The sequence below is a fragment of the Lynx canadensis genome, chromosome B4 (assembly GCF_007474595.2).
Source record: "Lynx canadensis isolate LIC74 chromosome B4, mLynCan4.pri.v2, whole genome shotgun sequence".
Lineage (NCBI taxonomy): Eukaryota > Metazoa > Chordata > Mammalia > Carnivora > Felidae > Lynx > Lynx canadensis.
Window position 1 is genome coordinate 82,302,970 of NC_044309.1, and position 13,132 is coordinate 82,316,101.

Consider the following 13,132-nt stretch of genomic DNA (forward strand, 5'->3'; position numbering starts at 1 on the left):
TTCTGTGTCTCCCTCTCTCTCTGCCCCTCCCCCGTTCATGCTCTGTCTCTCTCTGTCCCAAAAATAAATAAACGTTGAAAAAAAAAAAAAAAATTTAAAACATGACTGCCTAGCCAGCAGCACTAGCATTACTTAGAGCTTGTGAGAAACGCAGACTCTTGGGCCTCACTTCAGACCTACTGCATCCAAATCTGATTCATATGAACAATAAAGTCTGAGATATAAACATGGCCTAAAGTGTTAAGCAAGGGAGCAAAAGGGTAGAATGTAGACTCTGGGATGTACAGTTATTACAATCAAGTTTTATTTTATTTTTATTTTAATTTTTTTTTTTAACATTTATTTATTTTTGAGACAGAGAGAGACAGAGCATGAACGGGGGAGGGGCAGAGAGAGAGGGAGACACAGAATCCGAAGCAGGCTCCAGGCTCTGAGCCATCAGCCCAGAGCCCGACGCGGGGCTCGAACTCATGGACTGCGAGATTGTGACCTGAGCTGAAGTCAGACGCTTAACCGACTGAGCCACCCAGGCGCCCCTACAATCAAGTTTTAAATCCAGGTTCTGTTATTATCATGCTGTGTTACCTTGGCTATATGGCCTAACTTTTCTAAGTCACAGTTTTCATATCTCTAAATTGGCAATAATAGAGCCAATTTCAAGGTAGAGGAGTAGACTGTACAAAATAATCCGCATGAAAGCATCCAGAACAGTGCTTTCTGCATAAGTGAGTTCAATAAACATGTGTTTCTTAGAAATGTGTTGGCCTATTACCTAACACCTCAAGTGTCACTACTCTCTCCCAGAGTTGGATTCCAGGAAAGAGGCAGTCAGGCCTGAGGAAGGGGTGAATGGATAATTCCCTCTACCTGTAGAATAGGAAATAAAGCCCTAATTTCCTTTTTAAGAACCTTAAAAACCTACTGATGAAGAGGGGAGGAGTCTCAAGAAGTTGAAACAAATTTAACTACCCAGCTGAAAAAATGACTAGAAAGGAGATGCTGGAGGACTGTCACACCCAAGGCTACACACCTCATTTCATCTACCACCTAGCTGCCAAAGAGACCAGCTCAATAGCTCTGTATAGTACATGCAGGCTATACTCACTGATGGGACAGGTTACAAACCTCTGAGTCATCCCTGAACTTTCACCTACCAGCTCCTCCCCTAATTCCGGAGGTGTGGCAACTAGGCTTTTGACTTCTGGTAGCATGCCACGTGTAGAGTCACCCTACTGGAACAGCTGTCAGGTGAATCAGGGAGTCACCTCATTCAATAGGTCAGCTCCTTCATGGGGAGAGAGAGAGTGAGCTGTTTCCAAAGACAAGGGCCTGGCTTAGATGTCTGACAGCCATGTTTCTCTACAGGGTGGGGTGGGGTGGGGGTATTACAATCACTAAGAGGTTTTTTTCAAACCTCAAAACACTGCCATCTCTTGCAAGAACTCTTCTAGAGAGTTTGCTACTATTGATGGAAGTGAGCTGTGACTCTCAAATGTACTAGAACAGAAAAATATAACTAAAAGAACCTCTAGCTTAAAGGGCCAAGGGAGGAAAAGGACTACTAGTACATGCAGGAAATTCTGCCAAAGACTTGCCCACCATACTTAGGGTATTTCTGGAATAAGGTATGCGCAAAATCGCCAAAAAATCATCAGAAACTCCTGTATCCTCCCTCAAATTCTCAGAACAACAGAATCCTATTTTTTGTTTTTTGTAAGATTTTATTTTCAAGCGATCTCTACATCCAATGTGGGGCTTGAACTCACAACCTCAAGATCAAGAGTCACATGCTCCAGGGGCATCTGGGTGGCTCAGTTGGTTAAGTCACTGACTCTTGATTTTGGGTCAGGTCATGATCTCATGGTTCATGAGATTGAGCCCCACATGGGGTTCTGTGCTGACAGCACAAAGTCTGCTTTGGATTCTCTCTCTCCCCCACTTCTCTCTCACAAAAATAAATAAGTATTATTAAAAAATAGAGCTGCACACTCCACTGACTGAAGCCAGCCAGTGCCCTCAGAATCCTATTTGAATAAGCACTTAATAAAGTGGTTATTTCCCTCTTACTCACTCCTCTTAGCCTGTTATCATCATTGGTCCACACCTAGGACCTTTATTCCACAGGAGAAAAGCCAAATTTTCTTTGATCCTCCATCCTAGACACATTTAGAACATGTCTTACAACATATGCAAGAGCTCCAGCATTACAAGCTTGAGAGAGATGCTCTTGATTTTAATGGAGCCCTTGTCCTTCATCAGAAAAAAGATCAGAGCTTGGGGTGCCTGGGTGGCTCAGTCAGTTGAGCAACCAACTTCGGCTCAGGTCATGATCTCACAGTTTGTGAGTTTGAGCCCTGCATCGGGCTCTGTGCTGACAGCTCGGAGCCTGGAGCCTGCTTGGGATTCTGTGTCTCCCTCTCTCTCTGCCCCTCCCCCACTCATGCTCTGTCTCTCTCTGTCTCAGAAATAAACAAACATTTAAAAAAAAAAAAAAAAAAAAAGATCAGAGCTTGCCAAGCCAGCAGAACGGGCTTAGCTGATGAAGCAAACATAATGCACTATTAACTGGTAGGAAAAATCTTGTGCTGCAAAGGCTTGCAATGCAGAAGGAACAACTTGCATTAAGGGAGAAAGAACACACATAGGACAAAGGCTCCTCTCTCCCCAGAACCAGGTCAGAGAACTAAAGCCATTTAACATCTGTGTTTCACAATGGTGATATTGGAAGTCGGCCTGCACTACTTGGTCAGGCCACTTAATAGTGTGAGCACAGTAATATTCAGATTTCATACTTTGACCTCCATACTCACAGGAGTTCCTTAATAATTCTACCTAATTGTCATTTTCTAACAGAGTCTTCCCTAAAGATTCACTCCAAGGAAGACCACGAAGGACAGGAATTCAACCTCAGAAAAGAATCAAGAGCCCTAATTTTGCTTTCAGTAGAAATCCTAACTGTTCTTTAACAAATATTTCCTAAACACCTACTTATTCTAAATACACTAAGTATATGCTAGTGAATAAAGTATATAGATAGGATCTGCCCTCCTCCTACTTTCTTGGGAAGTAGAAACTGCTCTCACTTCCACTAGGAGTTCTTTTGTAGTTTCAGCACCTAACACTTTGGTCCAGAAATTTACAAGATACTTCTGAAAGCATTTGAAAAAAAAGCCTAGAAAGACAAATCTAGAGAAAGTAGCCTAAACGGACTATTGCATAGAATAGTTATTTTTGAAGTCAAAATTTTGAAGTCATATTTTTAAAAAATGTTTATTTATTTAATTTTTTTTTAATGTTTATTTATTTTTGAGACAGAGAGACAGAGCATGAACCGGGGAGGGGCAGAGAGAGAGGGAAATACAGAATCTGAAACAGGCTCCAGGCTCTGAGCTGTCAGCACAGAGCCTGACACAAGGCTCGAACTCACGGACTGCGAGATCATGACCTGAGCCCAAGTCAGACACTTAACCGACTGAGCCACCCAGGCACCCCAAAATGTTTATTTATTTTTAAGAGGGGGGTGGAATGAGAATGAGCAGGGGAGGGGCAGAGAGAGAGGGGAACAGAGGATCTGAAATGAGCTCAGTGCTGACAGCAGGGAGCCTGATGCGGGGCTCAAACCCATGAACCCTGAGATCATGACCTGAGCTGAAGTCAGACTCAACTGACTGAGCCACCCAGGTGCCCTTGAAATTAATTTCCAAAATAATCACTAATTCCAAAAAAAATAAAAAAGCCCAAATACACAAAGTTTCATATATACATTCAATGAAGTTGCAAACAAGAGACCTGTACGTGGTTTTACTGGCCCACCAGGTCAGTCAACAGAAGTGCTTGAAAAAATACAAGTTTCCAGATCCCATCCTACCTTTGCTGAATCAGAATCTGAAGACAGGATTAATGAATGTGCAATATGAACAAGCAACCCAGGTAATAATGCCCACTGTGAACTTACAGAACTTTTAAAATGGTAACACGTAAAAAGAAATACAGGAACCTAGGGGTGCCTAGCTGACTCATTTGGAGGAGCATGTGACTCCTGATCTCAGGGTCATGACTTTGATCCATCCCCACATCGGGTGCAGAAATCACTTAAATAAATAAACCTTAAAAAAAACACACAGGGACCTAAAGAATTTGGGCAACTGAGGGAAAAACTGAAAGAGTCATATGTTAAGAAAGCTCTATCGCTAAAAAAAAAAAAAAAAAAAATTAAAAAAAAAAAAAAAAAGGGGCGCCTGGGTGGCGCAGTCGGTTAAACGTCCGACTTCAGCCAGGTCACGATCTCGCGGTCCGTGAGTTCGAGCCCCGCGTCAGGCTCTGGGCTGATGGCTCGGAGCCTGGAGGCTGTTTCCGATTCTGTGTCTCCCTCTCTCTCTGCCCCTCCCCCGTTCATGCTGTGTCTCTCTCTGTCCCAAAAATAAATAAAAAACGTTGAAAAAAAAAAATAAAAAAAAAATAAAAAAAAAGAAAGCTCTATCGCTAAGGCTGCCTCACTACTGTTTTAAATTTCACATCCTACTATATCACATAAAGCACTGAACTAGGTCAAAAATAATTACTATGTAGCTCTAGAGATCCACCACATCTGGCTTCCTACCTTCTGCCCATCTGAACTAGGAATGCCAGCCTTCTCTTCTAATGATTTACTTCAGCAATGCTCACCTCACTGCTTCTCCATATCCATGCACTCATCCATTACCAATCTAAAGGTCACTAGGAAGAACAAATGCAGTCATCCCACCATTAGCACACGATGAGGCTTTTTACTCTCCATTTTTCATCTTTAGCCCATCTAGTAAGCATCAAGGAACTGCCATCACACTTTGGGTAGTCTGAGATTTGGGAACTTGCCTTTAAAAGTTCTAGGGGCGCCTGGGTGGCGCAGTCGGTTAAGCGTCCGACTTCAGCCAGGTCACGATCTCGCGGTCCGTGAGTTCGAGCCCTGCATCAGGCTCTGGGCTGATGGCTCAGAGCCTGGAGCCTGTTTCCGATTCTGTGTCTCCCTCTCTCTCTGCCCCTCCCCCGTTCATGCTCTGTCTCTCGCTGTCCCAAAAATAAATAAACGTTGAAAAAAAAAATTAAAAAAAATAAAAATAAAAAATAAAAGTTCTAGGCTATAGGAGTGCCTGGGTGGCTCCATCAGTTAAGCGTCCAACTCTTGGTTTTGGCTCAGGTCATGATCTCATGGTTCATGAGATCGAGCCTCACATTGGGCTCTATGCTGACAGTGCAGAGCCTGCTTGGGAGTCTCTTCCTCTCTCCCTCGGGGCCCTCTCCTCTGCTCATTCTCTTTCTCTCTCTCTCTCTCTCTCACACACACACACACACACACACACACACACACACACACACACACTCCCCTGCTCTTTCTCTTTCTCTCTCTCTCTCTCACACACACACACACACAAATAAATTTTTTTAAAAAGTTCTAGGCTGTAAGGGGCATCTGGTTGGCTCAGTTGGAAGAGAATGCAACTCTTGATCTTGGGGTTGTGGGTTCAAGCCCCATGTTGGGTGTAGAGATTACTTAAATAAACTTAAAAAAATGTTTTTTAAAAACTAAAGTTCAGGGCTGTAAGCCTAACTACCATTTCACAGAAAAAAACTTGATCTAGTTTTGTTGAACCCAATTTCAGACTAGGATTTATACTGGAGATGTTCAGTAGTATAGATCTACTGTAAAGGAATCATGGGTTTCAATTTAAGTGTCTTGAAAAGGTCTAGAAATCATATAAAAACACTTTTGGCTTGATTTTCTCAAAGTTATCGAACACCCTAGCCTGGAGGAGCAATTCTCGACGGTACAAGATGTAACTGGGGTTTGTTGGGGTGCTTGGGTTGCTCGGTGGATTAAGTGTCTGACTTCGGCTCAGGTCATGATCTCTTGGTTCGTCAGTTCGAGCCCTGCATCAAGCTCTCTGCTGTCAGTGGAAAGCCTGCTTCAGATCCTGTCTCCCACTTTCTGCCCCTCCTCCACTCATACTCGCTAATTCTCAAAAATGAATAAACATTAAAAAAAAAAAAAAGTAACTAGGGTTTGTTAAGTAACCCTAGGTTACTTGGTGTTAAAAGAGTCCAGAGATGAATTAGTGGCCATAGTCTAATTTCCAGCCCAAATCCAGGCCTGGGTCACTTCTGAAAAGATAGTACCACAAAGAGAAGGCACCCAGAGCTAATACTAAGGCCATTGCTTACTATGAATTCATTTGGATAAATAAGTCAAAGAATCTCAAGGTTCTGAATTAGTCTATCTCTCCAACTCAGGTGTTCATTAAATTACCTGAAAGTGAGTATGGTAGAACAATACAATGACTGGCATTTATGTCACCTAGCATAGTTAAAAAAAATCTCTTCTCAGGGGCACCTGGGTGGCTCAGTAGGTTAAAAGTCCGACTCTTGGGGTGCCTCGCCTGGGTGGCTCAGTTGGTTAAGCGGCCGACTTCAGCTCAGGTCATGATTTCGTGGTTTGTGAGTTCGAGCCCTGCAGTTGAGCCTGCTTTGGATTCTGTGTCTCCTCTCTCTGTCCCTGTCCTGCTCACACTCTGTCTCTCTCTCTCTCAAAAATAAATAAACATTAAAAAAAATAATAAAATAAAAGTTCGACTCTTGATTTCAGCTCAGGTCATAATCTCGAGATTTGTGAGATCGGGCCCTGCACTAGGCTCCAGGCTGGGCTTGGAGCCTGCTTGGGATTCTGTCCCTCCCTCTCCCTCTGCCCTTCCCTAGCTTGTGCATGCTCTTGAATGCGCACGTGCTCTAAACAAAAAAAAACAAAAACAAAAAAAAAAACAACAACAACACCTCTTCTCAGAAAAGTGGAACTACATCTGACCTTGAGAATCAAAGTAGTAGGGGTCAGTTTTCTCAAATCAGAAAGTATTTATTTTTGCCCTTTAAAGCCTACCTTAATAGCAAAAGTAAAACTGAGTTCCAGTTAACTTGCAGGCTAAGCTGGAAAACTCAGGCAGGTGCTAGCAATGCTGACAAAATGAAAGGCTTCTTGGTATCCTGGTCATTCTGCTTAGATCTCAGGAAATTTCCACTCCTGTGTTTTTTGAGCTTTGCTAATTTTAAGAGTCAAGAGCCTTCAAATGGCTTCCAATTTACAGGTTTCTGGGATCCTCAGGTTCATCCCTAACAGGAAAGTAAACAAAACAATAATGATTCTACAATTATATAGCACTGTCATCCCAAAAGCGTTCTGAGCTTCCCTAGAGGCTTAAAGGACAAAATAAATTCAAAAGGTAAATTCTAAAGGTTTTTCAAATTCGATTAAGGGTTAGATTTACCAGTCTGGGTTAGCAACTCTGAAATGAGCTAATTATAGTGTCGTGTCCCCTATTCTGCCAAAACACTATCTAGAACTTGCTTCATTTCCCAAGAGACTTCCTTACCCTGTTCCCTGGCAGCAGAAGAAGCAACAGTCAAGTAAGACAAGTATCTCCCAAATGATCAGCCTCCACCTTGCTGCTGGGTACCTGGAAGAACCCCAGTGTAAATTCTACAGGCTTCACCTTATCTGTCAACCATGCAACATAACACACAGCAAGTCAAAACCGTTCTAAGACTTTCCTTTCCTTCAGGTGCTGGCAGGTTTAATCTGCAGAAGAGAAAGTATAAGTTCTTTGCAGAAGTCAAGGTCACTTGTGGGACTGTCCCTACTTGGATTAGAAGACTGGGACTACCCCCCCTCAACACAGCAGTTTCTCTACTTAAAGGGCTAAGCTACCCAGAGACAAAAGTACTGGCAATTTGAAGTTGAAAGTACCAAGCAATAATATTCATATAATACAAAGGCAACAAAATTCGAGTAAATTAGGGCCTCAAAGAATGAGAGGAATCTCTCTCCTGGGTAGAGTAGACTTAAGAGCAATGGCTAAACCTGAGTGAGAAAGTAGTAAGATTGGTCATGTGACTTCAGCAGTACTATCTCCTGCCCAGTTATCTTCACTTACTGGCCTGCAGTTTGGAGGAACAATCTTTCTGGTTCTTTCTCCAATCATATATGATAATCATGCAGAAGGTTTTACAGAAGGGCTCCACCCCATCCAAGCTCCTCCTATATGAAGAGTAAGTGCAAGAGTCCCAAGGACAAAAAGGACCTGAGTTCCACTCCACCAGAGGAACTGCTAAAGCTTGGTCATTAAAAGCTTCAAAATTTGGGTTAGAGAAATAGAAAAAAAGGCAGTTTGGGAACTGACAAGGCCTTCCCTACAAAGCAGAAGCTGAAATCAGCCACCGCTCCAGCTCTGGTCCAGGGACAGTGGGCACATCTCTTCATCTCTGCCACTTCTGCCCCCTCACCCCCTCCTCCAAACAGGCCCTTTCCCTAACTCCAATAGAACACAACACCTATGTTCTCCACTGGCAGCTCCTTTGCCCAGAGCTCTTCCACGCTAGACATGCAGGGTGACAGCAGAGGCCGGGCTCTCCACCCGCCCAAGACCGCATGCCGGGGGCGGGCAGCTCTCTCTTCACCCGGAGGGGCAGAAGGCCAACGTAGCACATGGCCCTGAGTGCCCCACAGAAGGCTGGCGGCCAGTCAGGCGCAGGGCCCCTTTAAGGAGCGCTGGGGTGCGTATGGGTAGGGGAGGGAGACCCTGGCGCTGAAGGGCCTGCAGTCGTCTGAGCCCCACCCTTGGGCCGCGCGCTCCCTCCCTTAGTTGCTCACCTTGGCTCCGAAGAGCCGGGCGGCCGCAGTGAGTAAAGCCATGACGGGCGAACTCGGGGATCTGGTGGGGAGGGAAGGAGGGGACAGAGCTGCGGCAGGAACGGGAGCCGCCGCCGCTGCAGCAAAGGCCGCGCCGACGGGTGGACAAGGTTGAAAGGAGGTGGCTGAGGGAAAGGGTAGACAAACCGGCGGCGGCGCCCAGCCCGGGGTCCTCAGCGAGGCCCCGCCTACTGCCCGAACCCGCTCCCGCCCCTCTCAGGGGACTCGCCTCCGGATCGGCCATTGGTCCGGCGTGTGTGTGGGCGGGACCTGAGCCATAGACAGCAGTTGTTGCGGGCAGGATTGGACCGCCTGGGTTAGGCTAATTAAGGATGGGCGCGGGGGAGGGGGGGCGGGGGGCATGTAGGTGACTAAGTATGTGCCTGATAACTCAGTTAACTTCCTTCTTAGGCTTCCCTCTTGCCCTTAATACATTTGGGGTTAGTTCTCAAGTTAATACGAGAGAAAAAGTCCCAAGAACTCCGACCTTGGAAGGTCCTCGGAAGCCAATCCTTTAATATACTATCACAGCTACTGATCATTGCCGGCACCTCCTACCCCACTGGCATACTTTCTTAAAGAATGTCTTTGGTCAATGACTTAATGGCCATAGAGGTGCCGTCATGTGGACAGAGGCTATGATGCCAGAGTTAGCTGCTTGATGACCATTTGAGGTCAGCAGAGGCCATAGTATTATAGATAGTAAAAGACCCCAATATATGGAGAGGGAAAGCAAAGGCAGGAGCCTGAATATATCCAGTGTATTTATGGGCTGTCAGTTCTGCGTCTTGTGCCAGGAAATCCAAACCTTACAGATGCTCCCATAATATGAAGGCTTCCAAGGGTGCCAGGCTCAGTTGGTGAAGCATGCCACTCTTGATCTCAGGGTTATAGGTTCGAGCCCCACATTGGGTATAGACATTACTAACATAAATAAAACCTTTAAAAAAAAAAAAAAAAAAAGGAAGGCTTCCAGCACAGGCCAAAACCTCTGGGCCCTGGGCATTAGTCTCACTGCCATTCCAGTCACATAACCCCAGGCAGGCAGCCCACCCCACATCTAGCCATAAGATCAAAAGCTGCAGACCAGCCCCTCATCCAAAATTAGGCATTAAGCATCCTCCCTATTTGTCACATCGCTTCCTTCACTCCATCACTCCCATAGAGCCTCTGGACCCCTTCTCCTACATGGCTGTCTTGTATACACTTATTCCATGCTTCCCAGAGACCATTAAATGAACCTCAGTACTAAATTGATCTTCTACATTGCTTTTCACTAACTCATCTAGGTAGACAAGACCTCAGGACCTTTCTACCTCCTAAACCCATCACTGTCATTGACCTAGGTGCAGAGGGAAAGTGACCCAAGGACCAGGACACCTAATCTACAAACCCCAAGCTCCAAATGAATAGTCCTTTTATCTCCTCACATAGCAATAACAAGGTTCAGAAGTCTCAGTACCATCAAACCAGGTTTAGATAGACCTACTTTATAAAGAAACTAGTTTATAGCTTGGACTTGGGGAAAGAGAAGGAGAAACCACCATTTTCTCTTCCCAATTTTCCTTGTACCTAGCTTCACAACTTACCAACCAACACTCCTCTGATTCGGAAATCAGATTGGTAGGTCTTAGGAAAGAACTACATGAAGAGAAGCCAAGCAGTGCCCCAAAGGAACACTGACCTCAGCTACCTTCTCGGTGACTTCAAAGCTCCAATGATCAATATTTGCTCCCAATTTAGCATCTCACAGAGGATATCCTCCTAACCCTAGAATAGTCTGGCCTGGTTTCTGCTCTATGGTTAATTATCCACAGAGACTAACCAGAGGTCTGAACTCCAGTACCCCAAAATACAAGAGGCATTTTCAGGGTGAGGCTACCAAAGAGTAATTATTGAGTGGCCATAAGGGTAACGTATTTTGGAGCTCTAGTCACTGGCAGGAGGGTGGGAAACAGCAAAGCTCTAAGCCTCTTGACACCATGTCCTGGAGCCTAGTGTTATGACTACTTTATGGACTTGTTTTGAAGTTGTTTAGTCCTGACATCCAGTCCTATAACGCCAGTGAGAAAGCCCAGGGATCAGGACTAAATGTGATCTCCCAGAAGCTAGCTTAGAATCTCTTCCTAAACGTGAATGGGACCTGGGGAGGAGAGAAGAAAGTTAAGGGAGGATTGGCATGAATAAAGCAGCCCAATGAGCTTTAGGTCTAAATACAACTAAGTGCCTGAGAACTAGTGGGGCAGTGGAGAGAAGGCTGCGCACTGAGGTCATCTTGACCTTGGGAGGACCTCTTTAAAATGGACAGAGGTGATGGTGCCCCCTGGTGGCTAAGGGTAAGTGGGAAAATGCAGCCTAGGCTTCAACTGAAAAGGCCTGCATCAGTAGATCAAACTCCTGTATTTAATGGGTAACTAAAATTTATTGAATACTCATAATTTCCAGGTACTATCTAAATGTGGTACATGCACTATCTTAATTAATCCTCACAAAAACTCTGAAGGATGTAGGTAATGTTAATATCTCTAACAGTAGTTAGTATACAGAGGGGGAAACCAAGGTTTAGATAAAGTATTCTGCTCAGGACCATAGCTTGTAATTGCCCAGAAGCTGTACCTTAACTACTAAGCTGTACTGTTTATATGGTGATGACTATGAATTATCAGCTGTAACTCAGGAAGGGGACTTCTGAATCACTGTTAATGGTCTTCTGGGCACATCAACTCACTGTGTTCTGTATTTTAAATATTTTCTAAAATAAGGAATAATCTTACTCAACTATAAAATGTTTGTACATCCATACCTGAAATACATGATAAATTGGTGACCCTCCCAGAATATATAAAGGTAGGAGAGACAAACACTTAACACCTAAAATGACTGGTGGGGTAGAATGGGTTTCTTATTACAATCAGTCTGGAAAAATATAATCAGTCTGAAAGGAGGATATAATGCTTTTTCACTCCCTCCCCCCCACCCAGTGCTTTTTCATTATTGATTATTAGAGTCAGAGGGCATGGTAGTTTTCAAGCAAAAGTACTAGTGTACACAGCCACTAGGAACTACATGGAGACTCCACTATAGGAATGAGGTAGAAAGACCCATTGGCCTAGGGATAAGACAATTGCTAAGGTTGAAGTCTTGATTCCCTAAGACACAATCTCTTTGAACTTAGTTTCTTCATCTGTAAAAATGGGAGCAACATCTATTTCTTAGAATCGTAGAGATTAAGTAAGGTGTATGTGCTTTTATAGGAGTATTCAACATAAACTAGTTCCTTTGCCCTTGCTATTCATCCCTGTCCTGTATTTAAAGGATTCTTGTCCTTGCTCTGAATCCTTTTTAACAGCATAAAAATTCTCTAAAATTTATTTTTTAATTTTTTTTTAATGTTTATTTTTGAGACAGAGAGAGACAGAGCATGAACAGGAGAGGGTCAGAGAGAGAGGGAGACATAGAATCCGAAGCAGGCTCCAGGCTCTGAGCTGTCAGCACAGAGCCCGACGCGGGGCTCGAACTCACGGACCGTGAGATCGTGACCTGAGCCGAAGTCGGACGCTTAACCGATTGAGCCACCCAAGAGCCCCTCTAAAATTTATTTTTAAAGGACTGGGTTTTCACATGATAAATCTCCTACTCACATCCAGATATTATTGAACACCGTATTCGAGAATGTTTCTTTCAGTTCTAACATTTTACTGATAAACTCATTTAGAAGGCATCTAGAGCTTAAGGTGTAACCAGATATGCAAGGTTAGCATTTGATCTACCAAAATACTGGGCTAGAATCATTTGTTGTAGGGAGCCTCCAGAAACATTCAGATAAATTCATGGATTCCTTGTGGTAACTCATGACATGAATAAAGAGATGTGCAAAGAGTATCCTCCTAACCTTCTGAGGATCAAGTCAAGGAGGATAATGTCCACTCTTCCCTATGTAGGACACACCCCTGTGTAGCAATGGCAAAGACTGTTGAGCTGGAGAGTTCTTAACAGCTGTACCTTGACAGACTAGTGAGGTGTATCACAAGTAATTTATTACCAACTAACATTACTTTATTAAAGCTTGTGAATTATTTGCTATTTTGTACATTAAAACAATTTTGAGTTCCCTATAGAGTACTTCCGCACTTGTGATAAGCTCTCTGATGGAAGAGTTAAGTTTTTAGACAGGAAGCAGGCAATGGACAGAATCCTGGGTATACTCACAGGGGTATGAAGAATGTGAACATTATTCATGTGCATCACAGAAGAAAAAATAGTAACAGCTGGTCTGGAAAACAGACTTGACAGGATACCGCATTTCTTATGGCTGATGAGAGAAGAAGGAATTAACACTAGAACCTGAGTTGTCAACTAATATCAGGATACTTGCTCTGAACTAGTTCATGTGTTAGATTTCTCAGGGATTTGTGACAT

The 13,132-nt window shown here is 43.9% G+C and overlaps 1 protein-coding gene across 2 annotated transcripts in view; it reads right to left on the reverse strand.

Moving 5' to 3' along the window:
• Positions 1-12,967, reverse strand: part of CS (citrate synthase) — a 32,678-nt gene extending 19,711 nt beyond the window's left edge. The window contains exon 1 of one of the 2 annotated variants that reach the window (XM_032593994.1): positions 12,923-12,967. In XM_032593994.1, coding sequence (XP_032449885.1) covers positions 12,923-12,958 — 36 coding nt within the window. In that variant the 5' untranslated portion in view covers positions 12,959-12,967. Of the gene's footprint in view, positions 1-8,674; positions 8,870-12,922 lie in introns of those variants that run through there. The other variant, XM_030322919.2, reaches the window with a different exon arrangement.
• Positions 12,968-13,132: the final 165 nt, after the last annotated feature.